Source organism: Trachurus japonicus, chromosome 21, assembly GCF_045865225.1.
Source record: "Trachurus japonicus isolate A0001 chromosome 21, Traja_1.0".
Lineage (NCBI taxonomy): Eukaryota > Metazoa > Chordata > Actinopteri > Carangiformes > Carangidae > Trachurus > Trachurus japonicus.
Genome location: NC_140927.1, coordinates 13,634,436 through 13,661,403, shown reverse-complemented (window position 1 = coordinate 13,661,403; position 26,968 = coordinate 13,634,436). Strand labels below are relative to the sequence as shown.

General features: G+C 41.2%; 2 protein-coding genes across 3 annotated transcripts; both read right to left on the bottom strand.

The window, feature by feature from the left end:
- Positions 1–2,255: 2,255 nt before the first annotated feature.
- On the bottom strand, positions 2,256–17,822 carry asmt (acetylserotonin O-methyltransferase). Its single transcript, XM_085764385.1, has 8 exons — positions 17,518–17,822; positions 16,203–16,377; positions 15,843–15,972; positions 14,782–14,850; positions 11,761–11,879; positions 6,253–6,393; positions 3,397–3,519; positions 2,256–2,562 (listed from the first exon to the last, which is right to left on the bottom strand). Exons 1-8 carry the CDS (start codon positions 17,617–17,619, stop codon positions 2,345–2,347), a joined length of 1,077 nt encoding a protein of 358 aa, XP_085620511.1. The 5' UTR covers positions 17,620–17,822; the 3' UTR covers positions 2,256–2,344.
- A 645-nt stretch (positions 17,823–18,467) lies between these two features.
- akap17a (A kinase (PRKA) anchor protein 17A) lies at positions 18,468–25,466 on the bottom strand. 2 transcript variants are annotated; one of them, XM_085765244.1, is made up of 7 exons: positions 25,285–25,466; positions 24,199–24,545; positions 23,604–23,822; positions 23,174–23,386; positions 21,914–22,062; positions 21,235–21,475; positions 18,468–20,931 (listed from the first exon to the last, which is right to left on the bottom strand). In XM_085765244.1, exons 2-7 carry the CDS (start codon positions 24,523–24,525, stop codon positions 20,044–20,046), a joined length of 2,037 nt encoding a protein of 678 aa, XP_085621370.1. In that variant the 5' UTR covers positions 24,526–24,545; positions 25,285–25,466; the 3' UTR covers positions 18,468–20,043. The 2 variants fall into 2 exon arrangements, with proteins under 2 accessions (XP_085621370.1, XP_085621371.1); XM_085765245.1 differs by lacking the exon at positions 25,285–25,466 and having other exon boundaries at positions 24,199–24,557.
- Positions 25,467–26,968: the final 1,502 nt, after the last annotated feature.

The window sequence follows — 26,968 nt, the reverse complement described above, 5'->3', positions numbered from 1 at the left end:
GAAACACGATAACCATGTTCAAACAGGGGTTAGTCAGTTTGACACTAGCACCAGATAGTCACAGATTAAAGGATATAAATTTAAAATGAGTGATAATGACGGTGGTAAATTGCCAAAAATACTTCACTATCCAAACTGAGAAAAGTTTATTGCTTCATCTATACCGTCTGTGTTGGTGTGAGTGTTGACTACAACCCTACAGTAGCTGTGTATATTAAAAGGACAACGAGGAGTTTTGGAAAGCGAAGTGTTTTCACTCTACATTTCCCATGAGTCTCCGTGCGCACTGTGAAATTCTTGGACCGGCGCAAGACGGACGTCTTGCCAAGAATGTTTTCAATCATCAAGAATGAAAGTCAGAGGTTTGAAGATGATCAGATACTGTCATAGTTCCAACCATAAACGGCGATTCAGCGGTGTTGTTATCATGACCCGCCGGGCAGCGTCCGCAAAACCGAAGGTAGGAAATGCTGGGCGGCATTCCCACCACTAATAATAATAACAAAACTATATATTTATCTAAAATCGACCCATTAACAAGTGGGTAATGTAGATTCATCCACATTAGAGACTTTATTACAACCAAATACAAACTCCTTGTTGTCCCTTTAAATGTTTTTCCACAGATTTCACAGACTTACTGGATTTTCTCTTGAAAAAACCAAGATGACTTAGTGTTTGGTTTTCTCTTCAAGATGATGATTTATCATATAATATGATATGTACTGTTGTATGTAATAAACTGCTGCCTACTGGTCATGCTGCAGGGGTAGTATTAGTGGCAGGAATTTCCTAAGAGGGTAATGAGGCATGAAACAGATGGTAACTGTGTTTCCTGCTGTGATAACTCATCACATTGTTGCCATGGACACCATTCGTCTTTAAGTATTTATTTTACCAAACACAACACACTTTTTGCATATGATTTTATGTCTGTAAAAGTTTGCATTAGTTTTACCATGGTAAAAAAAAATCATGTTTCAAAGAGGAGTCATATCTAGTTTGTTTTTTAAAAAAGGTATTCACAATAGCAAATAACTATATAGGAGGCAAGTTAATTGTAGGGACAATAACTACATAATGGTTACATTTACACTGAGTTTAGCTTTGGTTGGTTCAATTAAGTTCATACAATATGTGTTTAATATCAGGTTCTGACTCAGAGAGAGCAAAATAGTCTTCAAATATTAATGATGCTTTAAGAGGTCATTTGTAGATTAACATTCATCATGATTATGTAAAAAGCTTGATTATGCCAGTGCTCCCACTGAGAATCAACACATGCCTCTGAATTTCATCTAATTCATTGAATAAACTGGAATAGCAAAATGCAAATGTTGCCAACTGTTCCTGGAGCAGAGCTACTACAAGCTAACTCTACCTGTTCAGCATGAAACAACCAAGGAAAATGAATGAGTGGTAAAAGAAAGTGGAAAGGGATGCAGTTAACATTAAGAAGCTCCCACACAAACTACAGTAACTCTGCCTTTTAAACTGTAATGCAATGTATTATGTTAGTATGCATGAGAGCCAACTGAGCCATGTTCAATTTTTTGTATAAAACCAGAGACTTCTTCTTTTGACAGTCTAACAATAGAACCATGAGCTGCTCAGATAATTCACAGCATTAAGTTGAACTGCTAATGATGAGAGAGTGCAGAGATGATGACGACCTTGTTAGATATTTACCAACACCTCCCACTCAAACAAGTAAAAACATACTGTAACACTAATAATGGGATGAAACTACAAAATATGGCAAGAAGCAAGATGTTCTTCTCAGTTTAACACATGATTGTATAACTGGCTCCTAATGCACCATTGTACAGTATTTCTTCCCCCCTCAGATGTGTTGACTGTGAAAACTATCAAAATATCACATCATATTTAATCAGGTTTGATCATATGGGACAGAAATTATATTAATTAGTCAGTCATGAGCCATATTTGATACTTTGTAATAGTTTCAAACCAAAACCATCAATTTCTCTGACTGTTAAAGACTAATAGAGGCCAGTATTTCTTGATTCTGTAATGTTGCTACGAGAATGTGTTTTCTCACACTTTTTGTTCCCTTTTTTGTGATTTGACGTTTCCAGGACAAGCATTATTCAAACCTAAACCCAAAGCAAAGTTCCCCATATAGCAGTTATACAAACTGAGACTTGGGTTTGGATATTTGAATGCAGCATCATATGCTTAGATAAGATGTTTAAGAATAGGTTTGTATTTTGTTTTTAGAAGATGATGTGAAATTTTAAAAAAAAATCATAGAAGAATACACAAATAGTAACTGTAATCTTTCAGTCCTGGTACTGTATAAGAACAGCCCAGGTTTTTGATCTTACATCTCTTTGTGTCCCAGCACTGCATCGTAAATCTTCCCAGTGAGGCGGTGCTGGGCGTTGGTGAAGCTGGCAGCAGTCAGCAGGGCGGCGTACTGGGTGGCCGTCCTCTCTCTGCCCTCCGTCTGTACCAGCATGTTGAGGGAATAGAGCTGAACTGTTAGCGGACCAGAGCCGTCCTCATGAAGCAACGCCTCCACCAGCAGCACGGCGCCTCCTGCAGAATGAACCGAAAGGTCAGCTTGGCTTGTTTGACGGGTGTCCTGTCTAAAGCCCTGCTAGCGATACTAACTGCAGCAAGTAAATGACTGATGTGGATTATTTTAATGATCACAACCTTGAGCTAAAACAGTGATCTTGCATAATTTTGTGGAAAGCTGGATCATATTAACCGACCGCTTAAACCACATTTGCACAAAATTCTGAGTATGCAAACAGCAACTGCTTGGCTATTTATGGTAATAGTGTTGTTATTATGCTTATGAATTCATTGTTGATGAGAACTGATAAAGCTTCAAAAACTTTTTCCCAGCAGACATTTTGCAAACAGGTGAAACTTGCTGTGAAACTCATCCCACAGCTGACAGCTGCTGCACTGCAGCGACTGATGTCATTAGTTTCAACTGTGTTAATGATCCTGCTATATCCAAATGTCCTCACTCCACTGAGGAGTGTCAAACCTCTTGTCTCCACTGTCCAGTAAAAGGATGCCTTCCTGCTTTCTTTTTGTCTTTGTCTATGCTCTTTCCTTTCATGCACACAAACACACACACACACACACACAGGCAGAAACACACACACACACACACACACACACACAAGAATGTGTTTTGCCTCCTGATAATGCCCACTGCTTGTGTGTGTGTGTGTGTGTGTGTGTGCGTGTGTGTGTGTGCGTGCCTGCATGCATGTGAGTCTTTGATCAAAGTCAGAAGGACAGATTTTTCTGGGATCAGCTGCATTGTGGGATACAATCTGCCATCTCATTTCAAGCAGGAGAAAAAGTACTCATCCCTTTCACACTCAAACACACACACGCACACACACAGACCAGGTTTGCAGGCTTTGTAGATTCTACTGAGTAGCTCTATGCATCGTTCGTCTGTCCAGTCGTGGAGGATCCTGGCAAGGATGTAGAGGTCAGCCTCCGGCAGGGGGTCTTTGAAGAAATCTCCTGAGTAAACACATAAACATACACATTGACACACATACACACACAGAGAGATCCATATGAGCAATTCAAACGCACTACATTGCTAAGATGATGCTATATTTGATTGGATAATTTCATGTAATTTTTAATTCTGCTGACGAGCCCTCCAATAATAAGACAGTGACTCTATTAGTGGTTTACATACTCAAACATAATTACTACAAAGGGGTGATGGCTGCTGCAATCAAATTATGTCAAATGTATTTGACCCAACAGTAGCCTCGTAAACCAGCCTCTCGCGGAAGTGCATTTCATTTCATTCCGAGGGAGAGTCTGGCCTCATCCCCCCTGTAAGCGTTTGGGGTGGGTGGGAGCTGGGCGGGAGTAGTAGCAAAGACGGTTTAATATCTTTGGTAGTAGCGTTGACAGACAACCCCATTCAGCCAATCAGCAAGTTGGTGTAGTGACGGGGCTTTGCACCAGTCGGTCCCTGATTGGCCAACGTGCTGTGTCAATCACAGCGGGCGACGCTGATTGGCTCGGCCTTCTGAAGGTTTCAGTCCAAACGCTTAGAATGGGGATGAGGCCGGACTCTCCCGAGAAATGAAATGAAATGCATTTCCGCGAGAGGCTGGTTTACGAGGCTAACCCAACAGCTGATTGCAGCATGTTTCCAGCCGCCATCTAACATTCAGTGATGAATTAGAACAGGGAACAAACATTTTTGGTGAAGAGTGGTTTGTTTAATTTCAACTAATTTCAATTTGATTTCTAATAAATTTCTATTCAATTTTATTCTAATAAACTGATGTTTTAACAGTGGATAAATAGTAACAAAGTACAATGTACCTGGAGTTTTTTGATTTTTTCACTTCTATTCATCCTGCACTAGCTGGCACCTATGAGAAGAGGCACTTGCTGTGCACAGGGCTTACAAACTTTTTTCAAAGTACAATGTACATTTGTATTCTACTCAGTTCAATGTGTTTAGCAATATATATAAATTATTTGTTGTTATTGTGAAATAAAGTACACAGAGGACTGCATTCACTGGAAAAAAAAGAGAGAAAGAAAGAAAAGAACCAGACTCCAAATCAGCACATTTCACTTTGGTGTTTTCTATGTTACTGTTCCCGTGGCGTTCAACACCACTGTGGGTATGAGAACAGCAGGAGAGGCAGGAATTGATTTTGGCTCTGGGTTTTCAAGATTGCAGGCCACTGTGAACTTTTTTTCCACATGAGCTGCTGTGTGAAGAGCCGACACAAGAGAAGCGTGAGGTATCAATTGACAGTTTCGTACACAATATTTTCAATCCAACAGCAACAGCTCAGTGGGAGAATGAAGACACACAGGTGACAGCTTCAGTGGTGTCTCATTCTGTCTTTATTTTGAGGACAGACCCCAACCTGATTGTGCTGTGTATTGATTTTATAACACTGAGTATGTAATAATGATGGACAATGGGGACTTGCAAACTTTATAGACTTAAATATCTTCAAATTATGTTTTCTTTTTTTCATTCTTATTTGTCTTTATTCTGTTCTTTTTAAAGACATGTTTTGTAAAAATTTGTGTGTTGATTTAGAGACACTGTAATGATGCCAAAACCAAACTTTAACTGAATACTGAAATGTCACAGTACCATAGACTCATCTACTCGAAACTCAAACTTTTCTAATGTAAGCAAAATATGAGAAATTATCTTTTCAAAGAGCACAATTATTAACAATGTTTTCTAATCTTTGCCTATCAGTTGCTTTAGTATTTTTGCTCAACCTACCGATATCTGAATAACACTGATACAGACATTTGGGATTTTCTAAAGTCAGACAACAATATTTCAGCCAAGACACATAAAAGCGTAGAATTCATCTTTAAAAAGGAGCAGAAACTCCCTGAAGCAGCCAGGCATGTTTAGTTTATAGCCAACTTGACTCAAACAGGGGTAAATAGTGTATATGGTGAGGTCTAATTTCAGGATTTGGATGTGGTGCACTCCTGGAGTATTTATGGTAATAAGAGCCTCTAAAGTGGAGTTTGTGTTTGTGTTCATGATGATGAAGGGACATGATATTACCCAGTGCAATAGTGCAGCTCATAAATGTGTTTGTAACTCATTAATATTTGAAGGACAGAGGCAGAGGGATATATGACAAAGAGGGATACAACATATCACACTTTGTCTACACAGGCACCAGTTGATAATCGTCACAAATTGAGAGGTCATCCAACTTCACCATCACTTCCCCAGACCTGATCTGTCCCAGCTCAGTTTATGTCATTTGCATATTTAGATCTGGACCCAATGTGGGCAGAATTAACATAACAATAAAGCTTACTAACATCAGGTGTAAATACAATGGCCCAGATAATATATTCAAATACTGACATGGATACTAATCAATTCTTAGAAGAATTTTTCCTATGAATGTTGTTTTGGCATGATCCATTTTTAAGAAGTATATTATTCTGTGTGTGTGTGTTTGAGAGAGAGCAAAAGTAAGTGCCCCACAATAAAAATGATTAAGGTCTGTTAGGTTAAGGTTAGATTGAGGGTAACACTGAGGATTGTGCAAGTAGTAGTTATGGTTAAGGTTAGACTAAATCTGCTGGAAATGTAAGTCACTGGGATAGAACACAACAGCGTGTGTGTGTGTGTGTGTGTGTGTGTGCGTAGAGTACAGTACTTGAACTGGCTGCATACGATAACGACAAATGTCAAGTGATTTCACCCAGTCGTAATGATGTTACCTTGGTGGAAGCTTATTCTCTGGTCGGCCTCGCTGACAAAGTGTTCCCGTGACATACGCACCACCTTGGGGAGGTCAAAGATCGTCACAGTGCATTCTGGGTAGGCTGACGTGCACTGCTTGGCTAATGCTCCACTGCAGCCTGGAGACGAGAGAGAGAGAATAAGAGAGTTACTTTTAGTTACGGCACAATGAATACACAAAGTCTTTATTAACAGGGTTGTGTGCCACTCACACACACGCGCACACACAGAGACACATACAGATTCACTCAAGCGTAACAGATGCTTTCAGGTATACCCATTATTTATTTGCATGATTTGTATTCAGTTGTATAGTAGCAGTTGGCGGCTTTGGGAATATGGTTCATCCAACATTCATGCTAATAAGCCAGAGTGAATTGAACTGAATGTAGAGTGACAGAGAGACAGACGCTTCATACACTGCAGAAACAGAGCAGAGCTGCTGTCGAAGAATCCTACTAAGGAATCTAATAAGAAAAAGAATACACAAACATACAGTGCGCACACCCACACCCACACAAAAAGAAACACACACACACACACACACACACACAATTTGATTATCTGGCTAAAATTGATTTCATGTGCATTCAAATATGAAGCCTTACATTCTAATGCATTTAAAAATCCCTGTTAGGCCATGGTAGCTTTAAGGCTCAGAGGAAGACAAAGTCAGCCTGCACATCAGGGAGTCAGTGCACTTCTTTGGTCTGGACTGAAATGTCTTGGTGGGACAACCATGACATTTTGTACAGATATTCATGGTTCCCAGGGAATGGATGCTACTGACTTTGGTCAGTAGCAGGTTGGTATTTTTACCCTGACTTTTCATCCAAAGCATCACCATGACATTTAAGGTTTTTATTGAAATATCTCAGAATTTCTTCTTTGGATTGCAGTGGAAGTTGGGCCAGACATTCATGGTCCCCAGAGGATGATTCACAGATCTTCTAGTGTTGGTTACAATTCAGATTTGTCCAATACTTTGGTTTATACCTGCAAAACTATTGATATTTCCATCAGCCTCAGCTTCACCTTGTGTTCATGCTAAAATGCTAAATTAAAAGGGTGAAAAAGTAACTTGCTAAGCGTCAGTGGCTAGTAAGCTATTATCATTGCTGACACTAGCATGTATTCCAGCCTCACGGCACCATTAGCTTGACCACAGATTGATTGTTTTGTCCTGTTTAATCTTCCCCATTGAGATAATTCAGTCACTGATGGAAAGTAAGGCATTGCAATCACCATAAATATCCACACACACACACACACACACACACACACACACACACACACACACACACACACACACACACACACACACACACACACACACACACACACACACACACACACACACACACACACACACACACACACACACACACACGTGAGGGCGGAAACTACAGTTAATATAAAAATATAAAACTTTCAACTTGATCCCTTGGCAGCATTATTACCGTCGTTTATGCTCCATAAAGCAAAGAGAATTTAAAACGGAAGAGAGACAGATAGTGAAAGAGAGAAAAAGAGAGAGAGAGACACTGAAAAAAGAGGGGTGATAGATGAGGAATGTATGAATGGGATAGAGTAATGGAGAGGCAGTGAGGTGGAATACAGGATCAAAGGATCTCACTTTCACAAACCTACAAAGCCAGGCAGACTTGTGCTGGTGTGTTTGTGTGTGTGTAGAGGGCAAACTGTCTAGCCCTGTAGTGCCTTCCTCCTAACATGACCTGCTACTACTTTATCAGTCTGAATTTTCAGACAGACACACACGCACACACACACAGACACATGCACACAGACTTTGGCTCTCACATCAAACAGAGGTCAGGAGAGGATAAAAATCAAAGAGCTGCAAAGGAGGAACAAAACCAAACACATCACGCTGCACAAGACCCCGAGCTTACCTGGCTGCCTCAGATGGTTAATGAAACCCTTTGATGGCAGGTTTGTGATTGTTACTGTATCATTGTTATGTTTCTTCTATTTATTTTGTCTGCATGTTTTCCTGTACACATTCATGTGCATACGTGAGCTTATTTAATTAAAAATGAAAAACAAAACAATGAATTCCCAAGTTTAATCAAAATGCACCACCATTAGTTTCTGTTTCTGGTGTTCTGTGTGCTTTATTTACATTGACTATACAGTAACTCTCTGTTAGAATCATTGCTTTGCTCTGCAGTAATATTGTGACAACAGCTGGACACCAGTCAACCATATGCCAGCATTTAACCTGTTCAACAGAGGAGAGAAGTGAAGACGTTTCAGCCTGTGGGTTATATCACCTTGGAGACCTCCAGAATTTTTTTTACACCAATTTAAAAATACCAATCATAATAATGATAATGCTATCTTTTTTTTTTATATATATAGATTTTTTTAAACCTTCCCCTTGCACGTCCACCAGCTTTATGAAATACTACAACACTGGATTGTCTCACTAAAACACAACACACTGGTCTGTTAACGTAATGCTTTGCCCACCACCACACACACAGTCAGAGCCCACTCTGATGAAAGGTAGGACTTCAAATACATGACAAAGTCCAGCCTATCCTCATTAACATTGTGCCATGTGAGTTTAAACAATGCATAACATCCCATGAGACAAAAACAACACCACACCTTTATGGTTTGGAGAGATTAGCAATGGGACGTGACTAATTCCTGGTGTTTGACGAGAGATTCTGTTAATGGACCTCAGGTTGTCTCATGCTTCGGTGTTCCCACCTTTATTGACTGAATATTTTTTATTTCACTTACTCTAATGCAAAACAATTGCCTTAATGCAGATTAAACTACTTACTAATCCTGCATATGTGTGGTTAATGGAAATTGTAAATCGTCCCCCGGCATGTTGACACATTAAGGTCTTAATATTCAACAGTCAAGACAGTCACACAGCCATATTTCATCTTACTGCATTAAATACACTTTAGCACATACATTTGGGCCGTTCTTCCTTTGCGGTATTCTGGCATTTTCATATATAAATTATACATTTTTCCACGCTGGTGTATGAAATACATTATAAAAGGCAAATGGCTGTTTATATTAAAAAACATTATGCCATAGATGCGTGAATATCCTCAGAGTTATTGTAACCTTTAAGCTCATTATATATATTTAAATATGTACCACTGAAATGTCTGTTAAATGTCACATTAAAATAAATGTAGATGTTTCCCACAGAGCGCCAGTGCAGAGCAAACCGCCTCCACCAAACAAATGACACACAGTATATTTTTAATGTGGACTGGTTGACACCTAGATTGGATTAACATCAGCCAGTTGTCAGATAATTGGACAGACACGGGCCTACACGCAGACAGACTGGACACCAGAGCAGCAGGTGTGTATAGACACAACAGATGCTGTGTGAGAGACAAAGTATTAATGGGACAATGCAGTCACGCCCTTCACACTGCTGTCCACTTATACACACTCTCTCTTTTTTTTTTGGTGATGCACCTTCATGCATAAACATGAACACACAACACCATGCTGAGAAAGTCTTGAGAGGGAAGAGAGGAGAGGAAAAGACAGGAAGACTGTCCGGGGTTTGGCGAGTATGTATTCACACGTGTATGTGATTTTAGTGGCTTCACAGCTCCCCTGTGTGGTCAGCTGAGGTGTCACACACCAGTGTGTTGGTACCACAAGCTACATGCTGTTTCTCCCCTGACTGAGACCATAGCAGACGTTCAAATCATTATAACTGAGATTAATCCTTCACATCACTGCTTCATTTCCACTCATCAAATATTAGATGTGGCCGATTGAGGAGCACATGAGTGGAGACAACGTTCGGCTCTCACTTCAACTGAGAATACAAGATGAGACAGAATGAGAAAGCACAGATAATGTTTCTCAGACAAAAGCTTTTATCTTTATTATTCACATCATGGACGGTTTTTTTTAGCAGGAGATGAAAACTCTTATGACACCCGAAGATTAATTCCTACTGTTTTCATATTCATATTCATCCTGTCTTTTTGATCCTGCTCTGTTCTTGGCTTGTCTCTACATTTTCTTGGAAGCTCTTGCCATCACATTGTGGAGTTCATATTGTATTGTTCTTTCTGTTTTTTCCCTCTAACATTTGTACCATTGTGCTATTTGCTCTCAACATAAAGCATTTTGTCAGGAACATGCTGACTTGACAAAGCTGAACACATGGCTGCCTTTTTTTTTTTTACCACATTTTTTTTTACCCTCCATCTTTTTAAATCAAGGCACATTTCTGTTCACTGGTCTTTTTGGCCTCCTTATCTCTATCTGTCCCTGGTTATTAATTGTTCTCAACAGTGGTTGGTATATTTCCATATCCATTGTGCAACACTTTGGTCATCTTCAGCTCAGCTGTATATAAATGTTCTTCGGTGAGAACCTTAACTCATGTATTTACATGCAAGACACTGCTTTGTATTCATGTATTTTACATTCACAGAGCTGTTCACTCCAACTAGTCTCAAATGCTACATGAGTCTGTGAGTTATGCGTTGCTGGTAATTGGGCGTTAACAAGCAAACATCATACAAAATGAAAAAACACTGCTCTGGTTTGTGAGGTTCACTGTCCACACTGAAATGCCACACAAACAAGAAAACAGGTAGACAGGTTTCTGCATCCTCATCTCTTGGCTCTCAAAGCGCAAAATGAAATGTTCAGTAGAGTGTTAGACAGACGTTGCTTGGTTTTAGCAGGTTCAAACGCTGCTCTTCTTCGCCTGACTCTACTCTCGGTGTTGAAGAGCACAGAGTTCAAGTGTTGACTGTATAAACGATTGCCTGTGCCAGCAGAAAATATGAAATAATGGGGCCAGGACATGAGGCTTAAAGAACACAAAATGTTTTCTTGTTTGGCATTTAGACCATCAGGGGACAAGAATTTTTACCAGTTTGTTAGTGGGTGATTATTTACCAAAATGTTTGGAATGTTTAATGACAATATCAAGACAGGTATTGACCAATATTTGATATTTGATGACAAAAAGAACTTTGACCACACATGTCTGTAGCACTGAAAGGTGTTATAGTTTTATATGTGTATATTCATGTACTGTGAAGTGTCCTCACTTCTCAAAGACACAGTAATGTAGCAGTGACACACTGAGACCCTCAGATCTGTGGGTGATAACAAGGGAAACTCCAGGCAGAGGTGACTTTGAATTTTATGTGTTGTGAAAGTTGATTGATTTAAAAAGAGTCAGTAACTCACAGAGGCTGGGGGCACTCTCATAAAAGGTCACAGTAGATGGTGTGTTTTGTGCTCTTTTTTTAACACACACTTAACTGTATAAACAGATGTGTGTGTGGTTAAGCCAGCTGTCACTCAGTTAGCATGGCATGAACATTTTAAATGTTAATGACTGTGAACCCACAACCTTATGGAAATTAGATATGATGGCTTGGTAAACACACACACACACGCAAACACACACACACACACACACACACACACAAACACACACTTACCTCCAAGGTCACAGATGACCTTGAAAGGCGAAAGGTCAAAGGCTGTGACCACGTCTTTACCACAGATGTTCCAAATGGAGTTCATTAACTGCATAAATTTCACCATCTCCTCATCAGACCTACACACACACAGATACAGACACACACAGAGGGGAAAAAACAGTAAATCATATCTCTATTATGTCCTCTCTTTAATTTGCGTCTCTCTACTAAGGCAAGTCAGCTGTAAACAGACAAACAAACTCACAGGCACACGCAAATACAGAGTTGCCACAGGAAACTTTGTATACCAGGGGAGGCGTGTATGTGTGTGTGTGTGAGAGAGTGAGAGAGAGAGAGAGAGAGAGAGAGAGAAAGAGAGAGAGAGAGAGAGAGAGAGAGAATAGAATAGCCTGTGGTGACTGCTGCTGCTGCTCTGTGGAATCTCCACCTCATCAACCAGCACTCTGCCCGGCCCTGACGGCTCTTTCTGTCTCTCTCTCTCTCTCTCTCTCCCACACGCACGCACACATACACACACACGTCTCTCTCCCTCTGTCTGTGAGCATCCTCTGTTCTGTGACACTTGTTTATCCAAACTTCTCTTCCCTGTGGCAAACCAATCATCCTTCTTATACATGAGCCAACTTCAGATGGCACACTGACCTCCAGAAGGACTTTGAAAGTGACTCATTGTTTCGGTTTCTGACTCTGATTACATTGGAAGTGAAAAGATGAGATGACTGTGAGGCCAAAATAGCAGACTGTCATGTTATATTTTGAGAACATTTTAAACCAAAATTATTGAATGCCCCCCAACGACAACATCTGCAGCTCTTTTTGACCGTGATGGGGTAAATTTCTGTGCACAAAATCTCATCCTGTCTCCATTCATATCGAGTAAAATAGGCTCAGTCAGCTTGTATTTGTCCTTGTACACATCATCACATGGCTCATGATTTGTCTTCACAGACATGTCCTCGACAACGCTGCAGGTCATTCCTCTACTGACTTGAGTTATTGTATGGTTCATGGCTGTCTGATCACTGCTCTGTACTGCTGTCTGGTTGCTTTGGCTTCTCCATGGAAGGAGTCACCACAAACACTTCAAACAATGGCTCTGAATCTTTTTGGCTCATCACCCCTGAAATTACACAACCATGTTCTTTTAAGTCTATATTGAACACACCCATTATACATTCAGTGCTACTGCGCTGCTATATTCTCAAAATGTCCATTCAACATGTCACTTCACAGCATCTCTCTAATTTAACTCAGATATAGATCTGACCATATTTCAAGATGACTTTGAGACACAATGAAGCGTTCTTTCCACTGTACAAAACCTTCATTAAGAAAATGCTCACTCAGCTTTTCCTTTGTAGAGAGACTAAGATGATCCTTGGCAGAAGCTTCATTCAGCCCATTCAGATCAGTGTCCCTGGCTCAGATCTGTGTTGTGTCTGTAGTTGTGTGGCTTCCAGTGCTGTCGACCACAGCACCACAGTGGCCACTTAAGTTTTAAATTCTGAAAACAATTGCTGAAGTGTCTGTTTTTTTTTTACAAAAGGCAATAGATATTCAAATAATAATAATGTAATAGAGGTTTGATGAAGCACATCTTTATCATTTCATTTATCTTTAAAAAGTGCAGTAATCAGTACAGTTGTACAGTTTTACAATAACCTAGGTATCGGTTAAAGGTTTCATCAGGTAGGATGAATCTATGCTCATGTAGGATTCAAATGAGTTAGCCTACTATGCAATGTTATGAATATGTGTGAATCTGAAAAACCTCTCTGAATCCTCCTCTCAGGTTTCACAAAAAAAATCCCTTCTCCCTCCTCAAGCACAAGAATTCAAGCTGTAGATGGGACTTGGCTGTAAATTATTCAGGTGCAGTAACATGGCTGGTTAAATGGCGATGAATAAACAGGAGTCTGAGTCATCCAGCCAGCTACAGCTCATCCTACTTCTGCTACAGCGCTCCAAGAATGCAGTGAATGACTTCAGTGGTTGTTTTCCCCCCCTTGCTAATTTCCCCACAGTATTCACGGGGGAAATCAGCAAGGACAAACAACTGCTTCTCCACATTAAATCAATTGTGCGCAGGTGCTGGGATTCTTCTTGTAGGGTATTTTCATTTTCAATCAATTAAAACTGAATTGCAAATTTATCCGCAGAAGGGTGTGTTGTGTGTGCATGGCTCATAGATAGATATATAGAGATAGATAGATAGATAGATAGATAGATAGATAGATAGATAGATAGATAGATAGATAGATAGATAGATAGATAGATAGATAGATAGATAGATAGATAGATAGATAGATAGATAGAGAAGAAAGAAATTAGTTAAGATACAGCAATATATGCACAAGCACAGCAACATACAAGAACCTAAATAGCATGATACGTAAGGATCAAGAGAGAGACTCTACTAGGCTACTTCATACACCTGCACTCTGATATCAGTACATTATATTACATTTTATTTTCAAGACACATTTCAACATCTTTTTCACCCTCTATCAGCATACAATAGTTTTGCAAATGATAATACAATGAGAACAAGGAGATGGTGGGGGTGTTTTAGCAAGTTATTCCAGCGTGTTTCAGTGTTTAACAGCGCAGGGCCTCGGGCAGGCCAATCAAAAACTATTAGCAAACAAAGTGTGAAACTTTAAGCGTGTGACCCCTTGAAAAGTGCTGACCAGCAGATCAGTGAGGCGTTAAAACTGTGGGCACTAGATACTATAAACACACAAGACCTCAAGGACAATGGCAGATGTAGTGTCTCTCTCTCTCTCTGCCCCAAGCTTCCTCACATCACTGCCCACATCCTCTCCTCCTCTCTTTCCCTCCATCACACATCCCTTGCCTCCTAATGAATCCCATGAGCCCGTGTTTTTTTGTTTTTTTTAAGAATGAAAGAGAGAAAAGAGTGACAGGCCAGCTTAAGATGGAGACGGGGATGGAATGTGAATGAGACACAGCGTGTGTTTCAGCGTGTGAGTGTGTTGAACAAAGACAGTTTCTTACCTGTAGAGAGCTTCAAACAGGTCTTTAGAGTTGACTCCAAAAGCCTTTTCATACTGGTTGCTTCCCTCTCTAGGACATAAAAAATATACACTGTATATATGACAACAATGTGATGTGATGTTGAATGAATGTTTTAATGATATTTCACTCGTTATATTTGTTAGACAAGTGTACAGAATCCATATAGATTTCTCTCTATCTCTATAGTCTAGGTATTAGACAACGTGAGTAAATGTACTGTTTTAACATGAATTCACAATCATGCTCTAAGTAGATAAACAACTCATTTTTTCTACTGTGCACTGACTTGCACAAATAATGACCAATTAATACAATCTAGATGTCTTTACCCTTTACACATCAGCTTTAACTGATGTTTCTATTTCAGTCAGTCTCACAGATGGACTCTACTTGTCAGCCACGCTGAATCCAGTCATGCTTTCTTAGAGCTGCTGGCTGCCCTCCCTCAGACATAACAATGAGACTAAAATCCATCTTGAGACACTGTTCAAACAGAAAAGGAGGAACCTGAATCCACATCCTCAGGCTATGAATCACACCTGCAGTCCACAGCCTCTCACTGCCAACACTGTGTATGATTTTACTCTTAGCTGGTTCACTTAACCGAATAATATCAGTTCTTTAGCCGTAGCATTGTCCTTTTCAGCCGTGACTAATTTTCTGAGCAGGTATGGCAGCTGTTTGTTTATTTATTGTTGCTTTTGGTTTGCCCCCTCCCCCTGCAGGATTTTGTATATCCAAGTAATCTTTTATTGTGTTTTTGTGATAAACATATGCTCTAGGCCAAATAGATGTTAAACTATATAAAAAACTATGGGCCTGTAATAGGTCTAGTGTCTTAATTTGACCTATTTTCATCTTCATCTTTTTTTGTGTAACATTATAAAACAAAAAATGGCAGCAAAAATAAGAAAAGTCATGTGTATCAACCTGCCAGTGCCCAGATTGTAAATCTCCACATGAATACTAAATACACTTTTTTCTACTATGAAATGTGTCCAAACTGCAGACAGGGCTCTGGCTGCGTTCTGTGTACTGACCTGACAGCATCAGTCAGGTAGTGCCAGCAGAGGTAGATGGTTCTGGAGCTGTACTGGATGGACTGGAGGAGAGATAAAGGACTGGAGCGTGTCAGGTAGACACTGGCCTGCTCTGTGTTGCTATACAACACTGGAACAGGTGGTGGGAGAGGTGAAGTGAGGAGAGACACAGGGGAGGGAGAGTGACTAAATGAATGACTGCAGATGTTTCACACAGACACAAAGAAGAGGATCTGTGCACAGGAAACATGTGGACAAAGTAAAATTGAAACATTGCTACAGAAATGTAAGAATGTCATCAGTTCAGTTGCAGAGGAAAGACTTTTGCAGCATGAAAACTGTGCATGGATGTAAACTGACCTCGTCCTTGGTCGTTGTGTGTGTTGAGCAGCTGCAGGCCTGTGCAGGCAGCCAGCAGTCTCTGTGTGCCGTCCAGACTGGCCCCCACCGCCTGACTGATCTCCTCTGCAGACAGGGGGCGCTCTGCACCCAGCAACACATCGAACACACCCAGCTCGCAGGACGTGAACACCGTCTTGTGTCAGATGTAGAGCAGACACAGAGGGGAGTAGATAGTGACTTTGACAGTACCCATTTCATTTATTAACTTCTGTTGGTATCTATTCCGTTATATATTTATATCTCAAGATCAATATACTTTAGTGTCATTATACACGTGTGTACAATGAAATTAAGGTGCACAGTCAAGGTACGGACTCACACACAAAAAAGGGAGAATAAAATAGAATAAATAACTAAAACAATGTACATCGCTCACACGGCAACATCCAATCACTGATTCGTACAAAATTCAAGACACAAGCAATAATGCAGTTGTTTCTTTCAACTAAAGCACAACAGTTACAGAATGTGTCCACAGAAGATCATTTGTCTTGATAGCCTACAACCTTTTATCATCCACTGCTACAGTGCTTGGTCTTCATTCACAGTGACTCAAATTAAAAAGTCATACATGGTTTTAATGAAACAAAACACGAGTTAAGACAAAGCTGATGGATGATAAGAGGTTTTATCTGATCGCTCCAGCTGAAGTACAAGAGCTTCAGAGGAATGCATTCACCATTCACTGTGTCCTGCACATTGTTGCCCTAGTTTTCTGCTTTGTTTCCAATCTCTTCTCTGTTTGGACCGTTTCAGCTTTGTTGTGCAGTACCCTTTGCAGTGTAAACGGACTGACAAAACCAACACAAACAAAAACTAGTTTCAACAACAAAATACATATTCTCCTCTTTTGGAACAGCTCACATCCTTATGACTTTAATCTTTTTGATTCTTTTCCAGGATCAACTGATGGGGTGGCCTAAGCTATCACAGGTAGGGCTTTTTTGACAGCAGGCATTTTGACATGTCACAGTGGGAAATTATAAATAATAAAAAATAATGACTGATGGTTTAATACCATTTAGCTGTATCACCTTTCAGGGCTCTGGTATTATGCCTGCTGGCCCGCTGTCATGTCTTACCTGGGACACTTGGATAGAATGGCGTTGGCATTAACGGTGTTGCCAACACCTGCGTTTCTGCTGCTATGAAAAGCCAACATTTCTGCTGTGAAACAGGTTGTTGTGCCAGTAATGTTAAAAACAGTGCAGATGGGCTGAATGTCAAAATGTGACCCATGATGGTGTGACCACCGACTGCATGTGCATGTTACCTTTGAGATGAGGAATCCCTCCATGTACTCCAGTATTTTCCTGGGGTATGCGGCTGCAGCGGGTGTCCCCTCAGTTGAAATCACCTCTTGATGTTCAGCCATGGCCACGGATTGGACAGGACACCCCGAAAACAGCGCTGAGGCTCTGCTACCTGTGAAGTGAACTTCCTCTCAAGTCTCCTTTGGGACTCTTCAACAGGTGTATGTATGGATGGCTCTGAAGACAAAAGCAGACTAAAGCAACAGAAAGTGCCCACCCAGCAGCAGCAGCAGCAGCAGCGGGAGTGAGAGTAGCAGTGGGCTAAGCTGATTACAGCCAGATAACCCAGATTAGAGCAGGGGTTCAGTCCGAGTTAGACAAAGAAACAAGTCTGCGGTAATACACTGCTGCCTTGTTCATTATCACTGAGATGGAGACTTTCACTCATTCTCATACCAGACCTGTTTTTCACTCAGTTTTCATGACCTACAAAATGCGGTCAACAATGGGCGAGGACCAAACCTTTCAAGGGAATGTGTCCTGTGTCCTGTGAAAGATGTGCTGCCCCTCTGCTCTCCATATGGCCTGATTGCACTTAGGCTGAGAGACTAATGGTAGTTTCAAATCTAACGATACAGCCTATCGTGTCACATGCCTTGATGAGATTACAGACACTGTTGACAATTAATTATTTGTCCACATCGTTCATTCAACTAGCGGTGTACAGACAGGATACAGATTGGAGTTGGCCACGTCTGGATCAAGGCTTTGAGGGAATACATTTATAAATATGGAGAAATAATAATTGACAGAAAATGCTCAGACCATGGTTCCAACAGCATCAAATCATGTAGGAATACTTTTTTAATCCCTTTTTTTTAAAGGGAATTAAAATTTTGTTTATCACAGTGAAGCACAAGACAATTTTAAAGTAGACTATTTAGGTGGCAGAAGACACAGAAAACATCTCTTTCTAAAAGTTTCCAGTTTGGATTTTTATTTCAACCACATGTGCAAGACATGCTCTAGTATTCATGAGCATACAGTATACAGAACAAACGGGCTTTGCTATGACAAGTTAGTATGTTGAGGAAGTGTTAACACAAAGTCTGACTTCTCCAAAACTCAAAATTAACATCAAGGACTGTCTGTGCCGTCACTAGTCAAGCTAAAGAAATGTATTCGGTGCTCGTGGGCATGAAAGTAGGAGATAAATCATAGCGTCCCATTTGCTCTTGACACTGTGCTGGTTTGAATCCCAAAAGCTCAACAATTTTTAAACCTTGTTGTTTCAAACTTGAAAAACATAAGTGGTTTCAACCTCTTCTAGTATTCAAGAGTCACATATGACCAGGCAAAGAGGGAGAGAGGGTCATGATGCCATCTTCACCATGAAGTATCAAGGTTGTGTCTATCACTCTGTCAGTCACTTCTCCTGGTTGTGAATACATTTACACACACACCACGTGGAGGGTAAATGTAGTCCACTACAGAGTGAAGTGATTTCAGACATTACCCGAGTCTTCACACAAGTCTCAACTCTTTCCTTTCCAACAAAACAATCCCTCCAAACTTTAATTCAAAATAAAAACAATGAGACATCAGTCTTTTGCAACTGAAACTACGTGAACATCAAAATGCAGTCCTTTGTGGTAGCTGTGTGTTTTTCCGAGCTGATTCCCAGCAACACGGCCAACACTGATGCGGTATCCCGAGAAACCCCTCAGGCAGCTAACACATGACAACACACCAGCATGTCTACCAGTTGGCCTGAAAGGCAGAGGTGCAAGTCTTTTAGTCTGTGGAAATTTAGTTTGTAGCAGCAGCCATTCTTTACAGTCCATTAGTCCACTTCAATGTCTTTAACAGATACGGCAGCCGTGTGGTGTCGTTCAGGTGCTTGTTGGAGTCTTGATGTAACAGTGTGTGAAATTTTATTCCCATTGCGCGTCAGGACAGAATGCCTGTTCACTGTTTTAAAGTGAGGCCGCAGGTGTGGATGAACAGCCTGGTGTCACAATGAAAATAACTAATGTGAGCTGTTGCTCAGTGTTGTCCATGCACAATGACAGACTGGAGAAGGTAAAAGGAATCAGCAGGCTCATCCGTGCTCTAAACTGCCATAAGACACCACCAGTGATTAGTTTATTTAGTGATCACTAAATCTGAACTGAAGTTTAACATCCAAATATGAAGATCCTTGTTAGTCTTGTTTCTAAAGTTGTGTTTCAGTGTCCTTCACTCTAAATTAATGATGAAAGAGAGAAAATCTTTCATACTCAGATTGCCATTCAAGTGACAACAAATAACAAATTTGCCACGTGTAAAGATGTTGAATATTTGAGCAAATTACAGAGTTTGCTGTTTGATCCAACAATATGAATGGTGAAAAAAATACTAAAGGAAAAAGCAGCTTCCAAGATGAAGTTGATGTTTATACCGGATTTTTAATACCCAAGATTTCTTCTTCTGCTATTTAGTGGCATGCCTCGTTACTTATTTAAGAGAACAAAAATATCTTAAAAGTATGCATTAACAAACTGAGTTTAGCGTCGTCTGGAGTGGCTCCTGTCTCTACTGTTGCTGTGTCTCCTGTACCTGCGGCTGTAGTAGCTGTGACCCGTCCTGTCTTTACTTCTACTGCTGCTCCTGGAGCTGCCTCTGCTGTATCTGCGGTGGCTACGTCTGTGACTCCTCCCCCTGCTGTGACTCTTCCCACTGCTGCTCCTGCTCCTGTCCCTGCTCGAGCTGGTGCTCCTGCTGCTGTGGCTGTGCCTCCTGCTGCCGTGGTGACTGTAGCTCCTCCTGTGGCGGCTGGAGCTCCTTCTCCTCCTGCTGCTGTGGCTGTGGGAGCGCCTCCTCCTCCCCCTGCTGTGGGAGCTTCTCTCTCTATGGGAGCGGTCCTGCTCCCTTGCTCGCTCCCTGCTGTGTCTGCTCCTCGCCACCTCTTCTCTCCTTCCCTCCCGGCCTTTTTTCCTGTCCTCCCCTCCTCTCCTTTCCTCTGCTGCTCTGTTTTTACCCGACACATGACCATGCGTGCTAGATTTGGACATTTGTTTCTCCTTGCTCTCAGCTGCCTTTACTCCGTTCAACCGGCCCAGAACACCGTACATAATATCAGTGCCGCCAGGAACGGCGGCATCCTGAGGTGTTAGAGGGCCAGCCTGGTCCTGCGCGTCTGGAGATTTTGTTCTTCCGTTGCTCTTCTTCAACAGGTTACAAAGCAGCCTCTCTCTTAGCTCCTTCTCTTTGCGCTGAAGTTCCAGCGCTCGCTCCTTCTCTACCTCCACCCTGCGGAGCTCCTCCTCCTGCTTGCGTCTGCAGGCCTCCAGCTGCTGAAGCCGGGCTAGTTCCTCCTTCTGTCGCGCCTGCTCCTGTCTTTCCTGCTCCTCGCGTTGAGCCCTTTCCTTCTCCTGTTGCTGCTGCTTCAGGGCCTGTCGAGGAGAAGGCAACAGTGTAGGTCAAGATACGAGAAACAATACATTCAAAACCAAATAAAAACCGAATCTTGTGAATGAAAGTTTTTCAGTTTACTTTGTGCAAGCTGGAGAGCAAAATTCCCAAATATTTCTTGACTAACACCATCATCAATAAAACCCAAGGTCACTCATTAAAATGTAAAACTCCACTCAAAGTCTGAGGTGAGAGCAAACAGCAGTGTTTGTGAGGGTATTTCAGTGTAAAATATTAACATTCCACTGGTGTTACAGTCAGAGGTGTATTATGTATTCATGTACCTTTGCTCGGGCCAGCAGCTCAGCGATGAGCCGTATAGATTCCAGGTTGCGCTGAGCCAGCAGTAGCCTCCTCTCCTCCATTGCAATCTTCATCTGCAGCTTCTTCTGCTCCTCCTCCTGCTGTCGCCTCACCCTCTTCAGGTTCCTCTTTTGCTCCCTCTCCCGAATCTTCTGCTCTCGTTTCCTCAGCCTCTCCTCCTTCCTCTTCTCCTTCTCCTCCTCTTCCTGCTCCTTCTGCTTCCTGAAAAAGGGTGAGTTTGAGACCTGTGAAAAACTGCTGCCAGAATGAGTTATTTTTTAGTCTTACCACTGCTGCATTATTTCTCATCTCTGCACAGCTCTGAGTTAATATTTTAACCCCTGCGATATCAATTCATTTATCTACCAAACAAAAAAGTGCCTCTCATCATGCTGATGAATTCCCAAACACTCATTAAATGACGCTCACACTAAGCTGCTGTCCTCTCACAGAAAGGTAGATCATAGTGGATGAGAAAAAGCTCCACCACTCTATGTGGAGTCATTTTCAACAGTGATATTTTACTTTCATTTAAGGGGTTCTTTTAATCTTTACCTATTTAAAAAAAAAAAAAAAGTATATAATTAAAAGCCAAGGGCCAGATTTTATTTTTGGAGGTCATTACTGTGTTTCACATTGCTCTCTGGTCTTCAGTCATACCTCTCCTCCTCCTTGCGTCGCTCTTCCTCTTCCTTCTCCCGTCGTTTTTGCTCCTCTCTCTGTCGTTCCAGTTCCTGTAATTTCATCCTCTCCATGCTCCTCCTCTTCATTGCTGACTCACTCAGGTGCTTGCTTGTGTCAAAGGTCACCTAGACGAAACACACGTCTGTGGTGAACATCGATCAACACCACAAGATCGTCTCTTTCTGGAAGAATCTCTCTTTTCTCTATTTACTGAATCACTTGTTGTGTGCATTAATTAAGTGTATTATGCCGTGTGTATTATTGTGCTCCGATGAAGACTGTAGTTATATTGTCAACATCAAACCTGCACTAACCACAGGAATAATAGCTGCTACAATGCAAAAGGTAATAGAGATCTAAATAAATAGACATACTCTAAACAAGTCTGCATCTTTTCATATTGTGTTGTGGTGGTAATTTCAGTCTGTCTAGTAAAAACTGAGAATAAAACAACATAAGACTAAGTCAGATTCAGTAAATCCAACAAATGGGTGCTCTGTAAGTTTAGGGCTACACTGGCACGGCAGATCACTCCTTCCAATGAAGAACAGAGGGTAGAAAATGTTAACTATAACAGTACAATATTTGTAGTCAACAGTATAGTATAACATAATGATGATTGCCACAGAGCCTTGAGTAAAATGACTCAGTGCCACACTGATCAAACTGGTGTTATGTCACACACAAGGAAGAAAAAACTCCTCATGTTCTGGCATGAGCTGATGAAAACATTAAATGCTCACCCATTCTGTAATTATGCAATTCATCAACAAAACCAACTTGTTTTGTCTCGTTTCTTTCAAAGAGACCCTCCTTTGCTTCTTCCACCCCTATTTACATACCACACTGGGGCTTTATTCTGTGGATTAAGGGACCTTCCTCTCCTCCACCCTCATTACCTTGGAAATAATGACGATGCAGATTCAACTCTCATTCCACTAAAAGGTCTTAAAGCTGTTATGTGACTGAGCAAAACAGCCTCACTGCAAAATTTCAGCAGTTGAGCCCATGGTACCTCCTCATACAAAAGTTTCTCTATACACCTTAATGATGGGTTTAACTTTTCTCTCCAAGAGGATTGGAACAGAGAGCTTTAAGGTGATTGGATATCTATTTAGTCTAGCCCACGTTCTGGTCACGGATGAAAAATGGGGAAAGATATCTCTCATTGTGTTCTTGCAATTGCCATTAATATGGCATAATGTAGAGCTATAGTACTAGAGAAGCCCACAGTACCTTGATGTTGCAAGCCACTGCCTTTCCATCATCCCCTTTGAGCATCAGCTTCATGCCACGCAAAGTGTCCATGGCCTTGGCAAAGCCACAATATTCCTGGTATTGCACATAAGCCTCAAAGTTCAGATGGCCTCCAAAGCTGAATGTACTGAAGTTCTTGTCCAGCATGTCCTCTCTGTACGGGTCCAGCATAGGGATGTCAACATTTCGTACCTACAAATGAAACAGTGGCATATTATCAAAACTGAATTGAACAAATGTCATTTAAGAGAATCTGTGCTTTAAAAAAATCTAAAGTAACTACCATAATACCAGCCTTGCCTACGCTAAATTGCCAGGCTGAATGTCCTTCTGGCTCTGCTATGTCCCACTTGGTAACATTACTGTGTGTCTAATTGCCATGTGTGACAGAGTCAGAAACACTTCCCACCTTGCCAAAGGTCTCAAAGACAGCAATGAGGACCTCTTCAGACGGCCGGTCTGGGAACGGGCTGTCCTTCTGACTGAACCAGCGACAAGGAAGCCCCTCCAGGTGGATAGTGTCGGGTCTCTCTCCAGGCAGTGTCTCATTCATGTCCTTGGCATCACGGAAGAATGAGTCCCAATCGTGACGTGTAGGGAAGTCCACCTTATTCTCTACTGCACGCACCTGAGAAATGAGTGGCAAAGAAATACGACTTTAGGCCAACTTTCCAGATTGTTAGAGAAACCTAGCTAAACCTCATGTAGTCTTATACAACAGTCCTGCAATATTTTAGGATTTATAATATTTTGTCATTATGGTGGCTGTAGTTTTTTTTATGATACTGTTTCATTGTAATGAGAGGTGTTTTTGACATTTAGTCACTCTGTCATATAAATGCAATGGGCAGGTTATTACAAAAGTACATCATTGTAACACAGTACATCTTATGTGTAACAGAAACTAGTACAACCACTAAAATAGCCCAGGAAGTTCCAGTTGCAGATGCAATCAGCAACATACCCTGAATAAGTTCAGCATGGGAACTGTCAGCCAGTCTTACCTTCAGTACATCAGTAAATCCACTCAGTTTGATGCTCTTCCCATCCAGTCGGCTCAGCAGGCTCTTGACCACCGTCTTGTTTTCTACCTCTCCCTCGAAGCGGATGAAGTCCATGGTGCTCTTGGAGATTCTCAGCGCTGAAAACTGCTCCGGAGCCACCATGGCCTTCACCCTCTCCATCACCTCCCAGTTTGAGATGCTCTTGCCCGGGAGCTTGAGCTGGGGCAGAGCCACACTGACAGTGATTTTGGCGATGGGTTTGAGGCATAGGTTGTACTCAGCAGAGAGGCACACCGCCTCTGTGGTATCATGGACGATGGTGGTCATTGCTGCTGATTGACAGAAAGCTGTAAAAGGTAGGAAGGCAATAAAGACTTTTAGAAAATATTTTCTGTTGTAGCTAAAATCATTGAATAATGTCGGTATGATAAAAATCAAAGCAAACTGATCACAACAATTGTGATCCAAGCTGATCACATGCAACGTTACCCCGAGGTAAGATCTATGCTATATTGTGGCAAACACAATGCTGGCACAATACATTAAAACACACCAACTCCGCTTTGTGTTTCTCACATCACAAATCGCAAAGCTGCATGTAACCTTCAAACGCCTGCTGCTTGGATTTATACAGGTGACGTGTCATGGAGAAATAACGACACATTTTTATTTATTTCTGACATGTAACTTAGCCTAACTTTTGCCAGCGCATCGTCTCATCAAACCTTCCAAGTTTTATAACGTTACACCGACGTTAGCTAATCGCTAACAAGGCTACTACGGCTTTGTGTCGATAGTGTTGAAACGCCACCAAACCCTGGCTACACCGTCACTAGCATATCTGTAAACCTATTGAACGACAAGCTCGAGAGCTTCTTAAAAACAAATGACATAATGTTTAATAATTAATAGACCACAATCGACACATATTGCAAACCACTAACGTCAGGGCTGTTTCCAGCTAGTAGCAGGCTAGTTAGCATCAAGGGCTGTACAACTCGTCAACGGTTCTGCTTTTAAACGTCCCACTACATTTACACGCCGCTATACTCGTCATGCTTCACAAAAAACTTAACCAACACCTACCTAACAGAAGTTAGCTCCCCGCCGGTGCAATACAAAAAATCCCAAACCTGTTGTATTGGTTTACAAGGAGCCATACGGTGCCGAAAAAATAACAGAATACAGCTACTGCATGCCACTTCCGCGTACTGTGAACTTTGACCTTAGAAACAGGAGCAATGTGGTGGCGTTACTTCTGAACAGCGACACCGTGTGGAAGAAAGTGTATAAGAAAAAAAAATCAATATCAATCAATAACTATAACCAATATTAGAACGTCTCTGCTCTAACAAAAAAAAAGATTATTGTGGCGATGTCACCTGTGTGTAGTCAAGAGGTTTAATTTCGTAGATGTTTCAGTAAAGAATTTATAATAAATAGGCCTATATCACATTGTAGATATAGGCCTATATTTTTTTCACTTTGGCATCATATGGGTCTTTTTGATAATTACCTTCAATCACAATAAATCTACTTTGATTGACAAAAAAACTTAAAAACTCAAATGGGGTTAAATATGATCCATTGGCATGCATGTTACAAGATTAAAAAGGCGCCAGACAGTGCACATTTGTTTCTAGCTTGATGCCTATTTGGCACAGTTAGTCACAAGTTAAGCTGTGTATGAATGTCATTATCACCGTGGTGTATTTGTGGCGAGAGTCAGAGATGCAGATAAGGCAGGACATGGATTAGTGCAACAGTGGAGACTTGAGGCAAAAAAAAAGTTAACACGGTTTCTCTATAAAGATGGCAGAGGAATTTACATAATAGGCATTAGTCCCTTCACTGTGTATGTAGGTCAGTAGCTGCAGTCAGACAGCCCTACTCCGTCCAGATCAGCAGTCATCTAACAGATAGGCTGCCTAAGGCAACTCTGGAATCCACAGGCCCAGAAAAAATCATCCCTTCAGTGACCTCTATAAATCTTTTTTTGCCTTGTAAAGGAGGACAAATGACAGAGATAAGAGAACATTAAAAGAGCAGCCCGTCACTCTAGCATTTACATTTACACAAGCCAAGATATGTAATGGCTGTTCATATGTAATCCTGCTTTTATATGGTTGATTTGATCTGGTAAACATTAAAACACAGAACAGCGCCAGACATGGAGCGAGAGGAACATCAAGGATACAAGAGGACTGTCACAGTTGTAGTTATCTATCCAGTCACTGGCACTGAGTACATTGACCGGGAATACCCTATCCCTAATACACATGACGGCTTATGAATATCAACATCCTCTGCTTTTTGCATGTATGCCTCTTGTCGCCAGTGCACGCTATGGATAACAGGATCGGCAATATGGCTAACAGAAAAAGAAAATCAAATCATGTCTCATGTCACTCTTACACTTGGAAACTTTTGTCTGCACTTAATTTTTTTTTCTGAATTTGCATTAGGCTACATATGATATCCTGATCCTGACAACATAGCTAACCAAACTAAGCCAGTGAGGTGTAAATTGCACAATTTTTGGATGACATTTGTTCCTTGCAATAATAGTGCACACACACACACACACACACACACACACACACACACACACAACAGGTGCAGTATGAGGACTAGCTGTGCATATATCGGGTCCAGTGTTACACAGGCAGCTCACGAACAGGAAGCTGTGGACATGTTGTAAATGCTGGATTAAAGCCGGCACAGAGGGTCATCAGATCATCAATTATTCAACACCACCAGACAGGGACAA

Excerpts from the sequence above, each read along its gene's own strand:
- asmt (XM_085764385.1), bottom strand. The coding sequence starts at position 17,619 with ATGGCTGAACATCAAGAGGTGATTTCAACTGAGGGGACACCCGCTGCA. Across the intron at positions 3,520-6,252 it reads GAGAATAAGCTTCCACCAAG|GAGATTTCTTCAAAGACCCC; the intron begins GTAACATCATTA and ends GTGTTTACTCAG. Across the intron at positions 2,563-3,396 it reads CTACAAAGCCTGCAAACCTG|GAGGCGCCGTGCTGCTGGTG; the intron begins GTCTGTGTGTGT and ends TTCATTCTGCAG.
- akap17a (XM_085765244.1), bottom strand. The coding sequence starts at position 24,525 with ATGACCACCATCGTCCATGATACCACAGAGGCGGTGTGCCTCTCTGCT. Across the intron at positions 23,387-23,603 it reads TCTTTGAGACCTTTGGCAAG|GTACGAAATGTTGACATCCC; the intron begins GTGGGAAGTGTT and ends TTTCATTTGTAG. Across the intron at positions 21,476-21,913 it reads CGACGCAAGGAGGAGGAGAG|GAAGCAGAAGGAGCAGGAAG; the intron begins GTATGACTGAAG and ends ACCCTTTTTCAG.